We start from the raw sequence: 14,845 nt of genomic DNA on the forward strand, positions 1-14,845 counted from the left end.
AACCCCAAACTGGAGGACCACTCTTATCGGCTGTCCACGACTGCTTATTCAATATATTCACAGCTATCTTCAATATCTGGAGGCCGTCTCCTCTATCTGCAACCTGAGGATGTGCCATGCTGTGGTGATAGGGACCCAAAATTGGATTGAGAGTAGCACAAATGTATATATTGAAAAAATGGTGCAAAAGTATGACTGGGATAGGGGTGCAAAACTTACAAACGAGCTAGAGATCAGAGCTCTTTGGAATACTGTATCCTGCTGGCATTTTGAAGTCCAGTAAACTGAATGTAGAGTCGTTATGAAATCCAAAAGGCATAGAAACAAATACAGATTGCGCGAGAAACGCGAAGATCATCCTGCAACACGATTACGCGTGGCCTCACACTAATCGTGTCACCACGGAAAAAATCAGGACTTTGAATGGAAAATTCTTCTGCAATCCCTACAGTTCCACTGTGACATCCTACAAATTCTCTAGCATCATGATTTGTTATGAGTGCAATGTAGATCCACCACCTGTGGTGCACTCTGGATAGTTTCTGATGAACTATGTGATCTATGCTTCTTGGTACTAGCGACATCTATCAGCATATTCATACAGTCAGGGCGAATAACAGCTAAGTTAAGGACCCTGCCATATAAAATAAAAAAAAATGTCTACACCAATAAATAAACAGTATGAATCTTTGCACCATTCTCTATGTATGATTTACATGCAATGCCCAAACAAGAAGCTCTTAAGCATAAATGTTTATTCCAGCGTATAAATAAACAAGGGAACAATTATACAAGATGTGTAATATATTACATTCACACCATAATTATAAATTATAATTATTTTCAACTTTATGGTTTCTACTTTTCGATTAGACAATGTTCCTGAAAAGTATAAAACCAATCACTCCATACCCAAAGTGCCATTCACTTTCACCAAACTTGTGTACAAATAGTTGATATTCAGTCAGTGAGTATACATCTTCGTTAGAATGACTGTTCTTACTTTCAGTCCTGAAATGAAATTAACACTGTATGTGACCTCATTTCCAAATATAGAACAAGCTATTAAATATAAACCTATACCACGAAATGTGCTGTCTGATTGCAATAAATTAATTGTAGTCATACTCCACAATATGCATAAGCAAATTTTATTTAATCCTTTTGGTGACCACATACTATGCGGTGGAAATACACAGGATACCAGAATATCTGTAACATTAGTATAAGGATAAAATATGAAGGTTAAGGTTTGACATTTTGCTCTAACAAATTTTCTTTTGAAGAAAGGCTCAAAATGAGTTTGATGGGACAGAGGGTGTGGATCCCTGAGCCATTCCGGAGGCAAAAATCCCATAGCATTGTCGGGAAATGAACCCAGAACATACTATCTTTTAGTCCACAGCTAGTCATTAATACCAACCAAGTTAATATAGTTCTTACATGACACATGTACCACTATAGGAATGTAAGAACCAAGAGTTAAATGTGCAGATCAGTGGTTAAGAATTAATTCTCTTCATGTTTATCGTATCATATTTTTCCTTTCAAATGAACTTGAAAAGTGAACAAACTTGACTTGTAGTGAACTTTATACAAATTCTTGCAGACAACGGAAACAAGTTAATAAAATAAATCAAAAACTTAAAATATAAGAAGTGTCAAGCTCTGATTTCCCATTATTCTGGGTTCTCATTCATCTGCAATTTTTTAAGATCGTTCATCTCCATTACATGTCATTACCTATTTTACACTGTCATTCTTAAGCTCTCTAACAGCGTACTAGCAAGCCACACATCCAGGAAACAGTCTTTCGGTAATAAAACTCATCTGTACCATATCTTTAAGGAAAATTAGCGTATTATTAGGCCACATGCACTTCATGTTCAGATGAACATGTTTTGTGTCTTTTTGAAGCAAAAGACAAGTTCAGTTACTAAATATCATTACCATTAAATACGAGGAAAATTCGTACCGGCACCGGGAATCGAACCCAGGACCTCTCAGCTCTGCGCGCTGAGCGCTCTTACCAACTGAGCCATGCCGGGACACGATCCACGGCGCCGGCCGTATTTAATGGTAATGATACACATTAGCTACTTCATAGTAGTGATGGGTCCAACCGGCTCTTAGGCGCGAGCTAACTCATTGGCTCGCGCTCCCAAGAGAGAGTCGTTCAAAAGAGTCAGTTCGTTCACGAGCTGGTTGCCAGCTCTTTCGTTCGCGAGAGACTAGACAGCTCGCGAACGACATCGTTCAAGAGCTGGTTGCGTAACATATCAAAACTGTCAATAATAGTCTAATCTATGACATTAGGAATCAGAAGGATAAAAGGGACAATTGTATTATGTTAAACAAAAGAGATGAAAAAACAAAGCCTGCAACATAAACGTTATAATGTTATACGTATATTTTTCTACACACACATCAGCTGACAGCTGTTAGAAAGCCGCGTAATATTAGTTCCACATCCATCTGCTACCGGCGTATGGCGCGGTCTCATCTTCTCTGTCTTTCTCAAAGTAACTTCAGATGTCACGTGATCATACAGTGAATGCCATTGGTTATTCGAGAGCGGGAGTCGTGAAACGAGCTGTGAGCTGGTTGAGAGTCGCGAGCTGAAGGAGCTGGAAGTGCCTCGCGAACGACCAGCTCTCAACGAGCGAGCTAGCTCGTTACTAGCTCGAAGGGAGTCGTTCAAAAGAGTCAGTTCGTTCACAAACGACCCATCACTACTTCATAGTAATCGTGTAATATTCAATGAGGTAGGCTAGACCTCATACATAATGAATATGTGATGTATTAACTGTTAGCAGTTGTCACAGAACTGATGTTGAATATGGCCACAAAGTCATTTAAATATGCGCTCCTGCATATATGACTTGTATCGTCTCAAAAGCAGGTAGTAAGGCCGTAAAAGCATTACGAAAGGGGTTCGGCCGGCGCCGTGGATGTCCCGGCATAGCTTAGTTGGTAAGAGCGCTCAGCGCGCAGAGCTGAGAGGTCCTGGGTTCGATTTCCGGTGCTGGTACGAATTTTTCTCGTATTTAATGGTAATGATACACATTAGCTACTTCATAGTAGTCGTGTAATATTCAATGAGGTGGGCGAGACCTCATACATAATGAATATGTGATGTACTAAAAATCACTTGTTGAGGTGTGTCATGCTCGGAGTACAGTACACATTTGGTGCATGACATTTACGAGAAAACCAGTAACAGTCAACAACACAAAGAATATTTAAGAGGAAATTTATTTATATCGTCCTTTCTCACAGAACTACTACTGCGTGTTCAGTTCAAAGTGTGTCATGGCTCGCTGTATGACGTCATGTGGCTAGCCAATGAGCCTAGACAATTCAATCTTCCTACACATTCGCAGAGGCATATTACCTATGTGCCAAAGAAGTTGCCTAGCAAGTACGGCGTTCATTCTGAAGAATACTTACAGATACGTATCGTAACTCCAGTAGTGGCAGGAATGTGAACTGTTTGGAAACACATACTGGGATGAGTTTTTTTTCTTACTGTCGGGATATAGGGACAGGGTTAAGACGATTACTTACGTACAGTATTTGTTGACATTAACTTCGACTGTCAACATGGACATGGAGCATTTGATTTGTGTTGTGGAATGTTGCCATATGCAACCGATGATAACAAATACCCTGCATACGACTTGCCCAAGCAAAACAAAGTTCGAAAGAGGTTATGGTAGCACACAGACGTACAGACCGCCATCTGTTGCTATGATGTTCAAGTTATACCGTACACGCTCTCAAGTTCAGATTGAACACCTTGATTAATAGGCAACTTCTCTGACATAAAAGCTGAAATTCGCTTCAAATCGCCGACTCACAACAGTGACGTCATGACACACTTTGAAATGAACACCCAGTATATTCCGAATGAATAATGCAAGAAGTAACGGATCTCTTTTAAAGCAATAAATAGAAATAAAAAAACATATATAATTCCCACACTTCAGAAGAACTAAAAAAACAATATTAGGAGGTAAATTTCTCCTAAAGCCCATTAGAACTTCTTAAAGGAGATTCAGTTATACCTTGATGTAGGTAGAGTACATTTCTAGTAATTAATTTTTTTTTTTTTTTAGTAGGTTATTTTACGACATATTATCAACATCTTAGGTTCTAGTAATTAATATGGAATATGAGAATGCTGTAATGTATTATCAGTAATAAAAATACAACTTTACCTGCTTTTATACCAAGAGTTATGCCATAGGTTTCAGAGGCAAATCAACGGTCATTGCTAGAATGCAGCTTGCTTTCTGTGTAGCTTAAAAATGACATTGTATTACATATTAACATCTTGCACACATCAGATCCAACCATCTCTAACTATATAACATTTACAGGTCGAAATACATTGTAAAAATTAAGACTCTACACAAAAACATGATATAAATAAAATTCATCTTACAGCTGTTTACTCCCCCCCCCCCTCCCTTCCCCATGTTTTCGTGCTTGATTTCTTTACTTCACACCCCATCTTTCCACTCAATTATCATCTAATATAGGTATATATCTCTCACTTATAACAACCTCTTTGGTATTGTAAATATATATTATGTATATAATTATAGATTATAGTATGGATATTTGTAATGCATAATAATTAGTACATTTTAGCTATTCGTACTGCAAAAACTGCTCACTAATACGTGGTTCTTCATTTCTGTTTCATTTTCAACAAATACAGTAAATTCTCATAATAACAACCTTTGACGATCATAGCAACTGTAATTGTTAAAAAGATTTATGCAAACTCATAACATATAAGATATAATGTGACTAAAGATTATAAGAGGCGTTCTGTTCAGTTGCATTTTCATAACTGAATTTTCCTTCGAACTTGATATTCATCACTTATGTTAGATATCACCCATATTTAAAAAATCCATATCGAAGATTTTCTTAAAATTGTCACAAAAGAGGAATACAGGAATATACCAGACATTATATACAATTCCAAAATATTGTATAACGTAACAAAACACAATTCAAGAAGTAGATTTGTAAGCTTTGTTTAATTAAATATATTCCCTATCATTATTTTCCTGCTTAGAGAAATTTAGTTTTCAGATAATCAAAAAGATTTGCTTTTACGTAATTGATTAACTAGCGGACTTACTCATGTTAATTATGTAAGTTTGTGCGGCTTATAGCTGTTTCGGTGCTTCATCACACCATCCTCAGAGCCTACTAGATCTCGGCGTCATCTCGAACTTCTCTGCCTGTTATGTGGGTGCATTTGATTGTTGGTGTGATGAAGCACCGAAACAGCTGTAAGCCGCACAAACTTACATAATTAACACGAGTAAGTCTGCTACTTAATCAATTACTTATATTCAAGTGTTAAAAGTAATGTACGCAAGATTCAAAATGGATTTGCTTTTATTATTTATTAAGTTTAAGGTATGGAATACTGATGGTTACCAAATGATCACATTACCAAATCTAGCCCAATCAACCTGTTCTTATAAAATAAGATCCATAGCATATGTCAATATTCGACAATGGTTTCAACAAATTAATGTCTAAAGATTTAAAAATGTGACTGAATTTTTGTTATATTTAAAAAATATGCGGCCCTGTATTCTTCAATAATCTTCAACAGTTTTTTTAACACGTAAGAATGCAGATGACTAATACATGTGTTATGATCTTACATGAATATAATACTTCACTCTATTTCATAATTCCATTACGAAATATTCATTTGGGGTACCGTTTTATGAAGACTGTAAGACTTCAGACATATAATTCGAAATTAATTCCATTCCCTACAGTAAATTTCGCTGTCTGTTCAAATTTGATTAATTAATGACGACAGTTCAAGAAATTCAGCTTTTCAAGATGAATATTATACATTTCTTTCATTTCACATTGTTCTTATAGTAACAAAATTTATTGCAACCAATTTAATTCCTCCATTGTACACAGTGCTGAAAACAACATTTTTCAGGCTTCAAAAGCCATTGCTACAGTTTAATTCTGTAAATATTTTTTTCTTCACACACGTAACCTCTTTCGATATATTTATCTCAAGTCATTTAATGATCACTGTTACTGTGTTATTTCCTCCATATTCGCACTTCCTATTTGTGGAAGACGGTGTTATGTACAAACTAGTTTTTCTCTTGTACTGTAAACAGCCATTTTACAAACAAAAAGTACACATTAATAAATTATATTATAGGCAACTTACAAATCTATTCTTTATTTGTTATATGCATTTCAATTAATAAAAAGACTCTTGATATATGTATTTATAAATAAACACTTCGTACACTATATCTGTCTGCATGTCACCATTGAGATTCTCTTTGTTGGAGACACAATAAGTTTCGTAGAAACAAAAAGAATAACACATGGCTGAATGGTGACGTAATCAATCATGATAACACTAATTGAAGAGAGTAATAGAGAATATTTACTACTAAATTAATCAATTATAAAGAAATCTGTAAAATGTGATTAGAAACTACAATTAGAAGAGATTCATATCATTAAATTGTATAGTAAATAAAACTTGCAATATTCAGATAATCTACGCCAGCACGAGATTATTGTTAAACAAGAGGGTGTGAATTCAATCTGAGGGAGGTAAGAAATTTGCCCTTTGTGCCAGACTTAGAAAGAGAACAGAAAAGAGGAACATTTATATTCACAAGCTATCATTACAAATAGTGATTGCAAATGCAAACTTCATTTTGCCCATAAATCGTTTATACCACTCCTATAATAATGTGAAATTGTTCATATTATTTTCGGATAATTTAATTATCATGTCACAGGTTCTGTATTTGTGTAACTTTCAATAGTGCAGAGAAAGGATTACTACCACATTAAGATTAAGACGAAGGTATTTTGAGTGTGTCATTAATATAATAGTTTATCTCATTATTGGTATCATATTATATGAGTGGTAGATCAACAATTTAGGTACTGAAATAGTGTATTCCAGTTTTTCTTGGACTTCTCCAATACCACCACTAACATGATGGTCGAAACAATGAATATGTAAAGCATACCTCCAAAAATCATTACATACATCACACCAGAAAAATACCCAATATTCCTTACATTGAATAACTTTCTCATGCCGAAATATTACCGCATTTACCCGTGTAATGGACGCACCCCAATTTTTTTTCCTCTATCACCTATTCAGAATATGTGAAATTTCCACCAAACACATTTATTCACTTTTGAAGAAATCATTATTATCATAATCTGAAAAGTTGAAATCCTGATAACATAACACCTAAAATGCCGAAGCATATACATCACAAACAAAACAATTTACGTCTAATTAATTTAAAAGATAAGTTTTTACAAACAAAATTTCTGAAATTGTTTAGGTCTAAAATTTTGAATTCATACACCGTAATATCTATGTTCATGATAATCCGATTTTACTGAAAAGCACATGAACCATTTCCAGCATTCAAAATAAGTGCATATATGTATATATGCTTTCTTCCCATTGTAGTCGATAATGTTAATTAATCTTGAAATTACGAAGTGTAGTAGGCATCTGTCATTTGTCCCAATTAATTACTACAGCTTTTAAAAGGTATATAAATGCCTTGAATAAAGTCTGGTTATATTGAAAAAATATACATAACATTCGAACTTCAGTCAAAAAAAATGGGACAAGATATGGCAAATAGAAGAAATGCAACACCTGGACATTAGCAATCAACCAGCCAACCATGATAGGACAAGGAACTATTTACAATATATCGTTATCTTAAACATTACTGGCTTGAACCGATTTTCATTTTTTTGCGCGTTTTTCAAAGTATATCAACAGAGAGAGACGTTTAAGTGGTTTCTTATTAGCCCAATATTAGCGCTAGTATTCTAAATTAACTTCATTGGATATGTGGATATACTTTCAACAACGCGCAGAAAATTAAAATCGACATCCAAGCCAGTTACAAGATTTGGAATTAAAGTTATGATATTCACAGTGAGAGTATTTACATTAATAAATGTAATTACCAGTATATACAATGTAATCTCCATCCATTGTCCCCAGAACCAATGATTTTCCATATTCATCATCAATTTTACTCACTTCCAAAAAAGCCCCACATAGTTTATGTTAATTTTCCTGCAACTATTGTTCCTCAAACTGCCATTTTATCACATTGATTCTCCTACAATCATGGTCCAGTTAGAGTCAGCAAACTTCACGTTTTATCATCTTGTGAATGGTTCAATATTTTTCTATTAACCATGCTTCAAGTTCGGTATTAACATACAGTATTATACGTTATTGTGCTATTATTGTAACATACCTCACTCTGTGAAGAAAGTAAGTCAAAATTGAAAATCACAGAAGTGGAGAAAAATTCAATTGAATAATTGAATCGCTTATTACTAAAAGGGGATAACTCCGCAAAAATGAAAAATACTGTTTTCGTTGGTTTCAGATTGTTCGATAATAAACACATCGATTGGTGCCAAACTAGGACGTCTCCAGCACTTTTTTTGCGTGTAGAGAGGGCACTTGAAATGTGCGTTTATTGCTAACAAGGAAGAACTCCGGGAGTTGCCACATTTTTCCTTTGTCCTGAAAAATAGAACTTGTCCCCTTTTAGAAATAAGCAATTCAATTGAACTTTGCTAACACCATGAAACAGTTCCATCTACATTAAATTTCACAGTGACAAAGAAATGAGAAAAGCTAACAATTTAAGACATGTGGCAACTCATATAGGAAAATGGAAAGAAATGAACTTTTTTTAGTCATCTTGGAAGTGTTCTTTCAATTGCAAGCAAAAACCTGAAATGTTCCCCCAGACTGCAGTGTATGGAGAGAAAAATACAGACAAATAATTGCAAGATTAAATATTGAGAGTTTTGTTGCTTTCAATGGCTGGATTACACAATTTAAGGAGTGACATGAAGATAGTTAGGAAAGTGTGTCTGTGGACAGAGATACAATAGATATGTGGCTCAAGCTATGAACCAGAGGATATTTATAACGCAGATGGGATTGCTCTGGACAGAACCTTAGACAGAACCCTAGTACTAAGAGGAGGAAAAGTGGTAAGGATCAAATTACAGCCCTCTTACATCCACAGTAACAAGTAGGTATAAGTTGTGGTAGGGAAGTCAATGAAATCACGTTTCAAAAACGTAATAAGACTGCCAGTTAAATAACAAATATACGAGACATGGATGAGCACAGAAATTTTCACCACATCCTTAAGGTTACTGGATGACACCGTAAGCACATAAGAGAAGAGAATTTTGTTCTTTACAGATACTTTTGTTGCTTAATTACAGGACAGGTCATTTCTTGAAATGAAAGTCATGTTACTCTGTGAACTGCATGATATGGGCATCATACAATGTAGTCTGTAAAAAAACCTGTCTCCGTAGTCCATCACAATGGTGGCTTGCGTGATGACCATGGAGACAAATCTGAATTGCGTTTAGTTTTACTGAAATGTATGATGCATTTGCGAAAATGTGATCATTCTTATGTATGTACGTGTTGGTAAGTATAATAAGGATAATAAATGGAAAAAAAGTACCATTCTTAGTTTTGCACTACATTAGTTTCATTGTTATCTAAAATGCTTTCCTTCATCTGCCATTTTCTCGCATTCATCATGTTTATTTTTCTCTTTCTTCAAAACTATGAATGAGATTTCATTGTACAAACAAGAAATTACGCAATCATATTCCAATTTAAAGTCCTGCCTGCGAAATGATAACCTTTTCTGGTAGCTGTAGTGTGAAATATCCTTAGCTTCTTCATTCATCATACTGGTATATGGTATATTACAGCAAGGAAAGCTTACAGGTAATGATTCTGATATACTGACTGTTGGAATATTAATAAACTTGGAAGCTTAATTTCAAATTTAAAATTTGTAGCATCTACCATATATAGGCCTATAAACATTAAACAACAGTGATGAACACAATTCAAAATAAGACTACACAGTGTTATAGGATATGCTATACTATACTTTTTCGGAATATGTATGATAAGAACTTTCTTGTGTTAAATTTTAACGTACCTTGTTAACATGTTTCGACCTATTTTGGTTCATCTTCAGAACTGGTCGTTCGAATAACTGTTCTGAAGTGGTAAAGGAGAAAAAACTGACCAGTTCTGAAGATGACCCAAAATAGGTCGAAACATGCTAACAAGATACGTTGAAATTTAACACAAGAAAGTTCTTATCATACATATTCCGAAGTGATACAGTGTTAAAAGTTGTGTAATCAAGATGTATATATACTTTTTCTTCTCAGTGGTACCAAAATCAAACTAAAGTAGGCCTAAATGTTTTAATGCATGTTTTACCCACAGAAGAAGCTGAAGTTAAAACTATAGTGTTAAGTAAGTATAAATGTTGCTCAAAATAAGTGACATAGTATTTCATAGTGCAAAAATTGTCCAACAGAGAAAAGGCACAAATTTTAACAAGTTAATGAAAATTAACAATAGCTATGATTAACAAACTATGCACAAAAATTGTATAGAAGTTAATATAAAAAGCAAAAATGAGTGACTTCTTCTTTATAATACCGTACTCAATTCATTAGAAGTTACAAAACCTAAGTAAAAGTTACTGACATCATAGCAGGATAAAACGTTCTACTATTTCTGTAGGTACTTTGATTTATACTGACATACTATGCACGTTTTTCCATATTTTACTATTATTCGAAAGTTAATAGTAATATCAAATTCCATGCAAGAGTATTTAATTGGATATTAACCAACATAGCAACCGTTAACTGACACAATGTAGTCAGTCACCTGAAGATGCAGATTCTGCAACGAGGAAATCACATTTCACATATTTGTGTCTCACATATTTCGTTAAGGAATCATTCAGCCATGTGAAAGTCTTTAAAACGTGGTTTACTTTTATATTTCCGTGATAATCAATTTTACGTTCTTTCTAATGTTTCATTCTTCATAATGGATCAAGTATGTATAATATCTAACACCGGTCTAAAACATATTGCCACTAATGAATACACTTAAAAACAAATTAAAACTACTAGTGCAAACCAAATAAACTTCAGCTATCAACAATTGTATATTCTTATTCATATAGTATGGAGTTTTAGACATCTAGCTTTACATTAAATATTGATAGGTCTAGTTAAAATACCTTCAGTATCATTTTGTTAATCGTCAAGTGTGTCAATTCATAAGTACATTGACTAATAGCATTGGAACCAGCCAAAATCGGAAGCTGTACACCCGAATATAAGCGGTGATTATACTGAAACAAAAAAAAAAAAGACATGGTTTTATTAAAATATTTTGAATTTATTAATAGCTACTAACATTTTGTTCTTTTACATAAAATGTGAAACCAGAATTGCTGTAAAACGTACACGCTTCCAAAGAGAATTCCAAGCAACAATACGTTAACTAACAACCTATACTGTTTTTTAAATGCAGTAGGCCTATTTTATTACCCACAATACTAACCATGAAGTGCATAAAGACTTCTCACAAGGCAAACAGCGAACTCTCGGAATCAGCTTCTTTGTTGAGTTGACGGTGATGGTGTGAACGAGAGCCAACTGAAGCGGTGCCTGTGGTAGTGGTTGTGCCAGGTGTTGTAGGTCCTGCTGTTACTGTAGGAAGAGCCTCTGCAGCAGCAGCTCTTTCTGCCAGAAAACGCTCAAATTCGCTGCTTGTCAATGATTCTTCAGGAACGACTCCTGTATTGCCAGCTGTTGGCTGAAAGTAGAAAAAGTTATCTAGCAAAAAGATTCCTGCACTTATCACCATTATCGTTTGTAATAAAAATAAGGTAAAAACCATACCATGTCATAATAACGCATATAAATACCGAAAAATATGTAAAACATCTTTATTACGAAGATTTTTAACCTTAGTTTAATGAACTTTCTCTGTAAAATGAGAGAAGACAAAACCTTATTTGATTCTTAATATCAAAAATATTTAATGAAAACGCTCATTATTCAACAACTTAAATTCTAATATGATATATTTCGATATCGAAAAAAAATGTTTTAAATAAGTAGTCATCTAACTTACTGTCAGGAATATCCAAATAGATTATGTTCCATAAATAATTTTCAAACTCTGATTAGCATTTTTTTTTCCAAGATATTTCTTCTTTAATGTCTACATATTTGTGAAAATAATATTTATTACTGTGACCAGCCTCAAGGGCTAGTGGTCAGAGCTACTGACTACAGTTCATGAGGTCCTGGATTCGATTCCCAGTTAGAGCACAGAAATTATTCCTTAAAGAGGAATGTTTCTGTGTTCGTCCATGGTCTGGAAATTACGTTAGGCTTAGGTTTAAGACCTCTCCTGACACTTCATAATCATCCTATCATAATATCAGTAGGCCTATTATAAATCATTTATGGTGGTCTTCAGAAATGTGCAAAGAGGATATGGAAGAGCTGATGGAAAGATTTATTTCAGTGTTGCATCATATCAGCAATATTCATGAATGGGAGGAAGGGAAAAAATTCAGGAAGTGTGAACATAGTCCCTATGAGACAAAAAAGGCTTGGATTACAAAAAATCTGATCACCACAAAACTTTGAAGAAGGTTGTTCTAAATACTTAATTCTTAGAGGACCTAAAAGAAACTAATCATTTCCGCCATACAAGTATGCTAGAATCTTATCATAAGGACACTTAAAATACCTTTCTAAAAGAAAACACTTTCCTTAAGAAGGAATGGTCACAAGAACCATACTTGCTATAATGGGAAAGCAAAGCGATATCATCTTTATTATTCAAAGTTAAAAAAAGAAATGTATATTGCTAAATCCAATTTCTGGCGTGAAAACTGACAAGATAGTGTTTTAGAAGTTGCCAGAAGCATTCCATTGTCGGAGTCCGAAGATAAGCATCAAACCCAAACTTCTCAAAATTTAGCTCCAGTACCGCGCCCTTCCCCCCCCCCCCCCTCCAAAAAAAAAAAAGAGTGCTGAGCTAACATTATACAGTTAGCTCCAGATATAGTGAACCTAAATCGTTGGTCCCAACCCACGTACATTAAAAAGTACTTTAATATTTCCGTTTATAATGAACCTCATTTCGGTTATAGTGAACCTAACACTATAACTTCCCCAACAAAATGTAATTTTAAAATGGCCAAAATGGTAATTTAGAAAACACTTTCTCCTATAAACTTCCAAGAATATGTTCAGAACAAAATCTCAAACCTTCTACTCCTTAAGTCCATTGAAAGACAAAGGATTTGTTCAGCTTCCTGGAAGCTTGAAACATATTAAAGAGAATAGTGTACGCAGTGAGCGATAAAGAAAGGATTAGTTCTGACCCTTTAAAAGAGGTTATTAGAAGAATAGAAAGAAAAAGTGTTTTCTTTTGTAAAAGGAAGTAGAGTGATGACCAAAGGGTAAATACAAGAAGGGTTACAGTATAATGATCCTCATCCCTTCCTCCCGCATCTTTGTAAAAGTGAACTCGGGGAAATTCCAAGGCCGAGTACACAGTAGCATACCTCTAGTGGGAAGAGGTGCGAAATCGCTCAGTGCCAACTACCTACATGGCCAGATTAGATTCAAGTTTCGAACTGTGAGCATCAGGAAGTTGAAGTGTAGTGTTTAAGTTGGAAGATACAGCGAAAATTATGGTCTGTCCTAAACAGGCATTAATACTGTATGTATAGCAACGTCAGTAGTATAAAATCAGGCACTTCGATTTTAGTAGACCTCGGATATAGTGAACGAAATATGCTGGTCCACAGAGGTTCACTATAACCGGAGTTGACTGTATTCCTCTCGCATGTAGATGGTAAGACACTTTCCATGTTATGTTATGTTTTGTTAGGATGCAATAAATTTATCAGGATGTTTGTGTTTACATGTGACTTGCCACCCTCGTAAAACACAGTGACCCACTTCGTAAGTCTAAAGACACAAAGAGAGTTTCAGTCTGAACATAAGTCTAGTTGAACCATATTGTTTCTTTGAACCTAATAAGAATTCTACAGATTCAGATAGCGATGAAGACTTATGATATCAAATTGGTGGCACAGTACATAATACCACTTTATGGTGTAAATGTGAATATTGTATTCCTATGTCAACCGATATAGAAATCATTTGTCATGAATTTCAAAATATAAATGAAATCAAAGGCGTGAAAATTGCGGAATTGTAGTTCCTTCTTTTCATAAACTAATTCTTCACACAGAGGTGCTCAATGTAACATGACACAACTTGTACATGAACATTTCTAAAAAGAAGCGCAATCTAATACGAACATTTCGGCACCTAGAACTTGAAGATTCGTAGCATGTAAGCATGCAATTCACAAGTTAGATTAATTCACGGATGGCCATTTTGGTAGCAAAAATCGTTGTGATCCTGTCATGTGTTATTAATATGATAATAAGTAAGTTCCCCCCCAAGGTGATGGAACATACCAAGGATTTAAATCTACTGAAAATGTTTTACCGAGCTTAGTTATTCTGCTTCATTAAAAGGGTGAATAAATAAATACTGAACATTTTTCTTTACCTAAAGATTGCATTAATACTTACTTACTGCCTTTTAAAGAACCCGGAGGTTCATTGCCGCCCTCACATAAGCCCGCCATTGGTCCCTATCCTGAGCAAGATTAATCCAGTCTCTACCATCATATCCCACCTCCCTCAAATCCATTTTAATTTTACCTTCCCACCTACGTCTTGGCCTCCCCAAAGGTCTTTTTCCCTCCGGCCTCCCAACTAACACTCTATATGCATTTCTAGAATCGCCCATACGTGCTACATGTCCTGTCCATCTCAAACGTCTGGATTTTATGTTC

The 14,845-nt window shown here is 34.8% G+C and overlaps 1 protein-coding gene and 1 non-coding gene across 5 annotated transcripts in view; both read right to left on the reverse strand.

Moving 5' to 3' along the window:
- Positions 1 to 738: 738 nt before the first annotated feature.
- The window catches only part of LOC138706339 (TOM1-like protein 2), a 63,777-nt gene continuing 49,670 nt past the window's right edge, over positions 739 to 14,845 (reverse strand). For all 4 annotated transcript variants that reach the window (XM_069835516.1, XM_069835496.1, XM_069835524.1 and 1 more), the window contains 2 exons: positions 11,510 to 11,764; positions 739 to 11,297 (listed from right to left, as the gene is read on the reverse strand). In XM_069835516.1, the coding sequence (XP_069691617.1) occupies positions 11,531 to 11,764 (234 nt within the window). In that variant the 3' untranslated portion in view covers positions 739 to 11,297; positions 11,510 to 11,530. The remainder of the gene's footprint in view (positions 11,298 to 11,509; positions 11,765 to 14,845) is intronic.
- TRNAC-GCA (transfer RNA cysteine (anticodon GCA)) lies at positions 1,973 to 2,048 on the reverse strand. Its single transcript has one exon. It is a non-coding gene; the product is annotated as a tRNA-Cys (tRNA).

The sequence above is a fragment of the Periplaneta americana genome, chromosome 1 (genome assembly GCF_040183065.1).
Source record: "Periplaneta americana isolate PAMFEO1 chromosome 1, P.americana_PAMFEO1_priV1, whole genome shotgun sequence".
In the NCBI taxonomy this organism is placed as follows: domain Eukaryota; kingdom Metazoa; phylum Arthropoda; class Insecta; order Blattodea; family Blattidae; genus Periplaneta; species Periplaneta americana.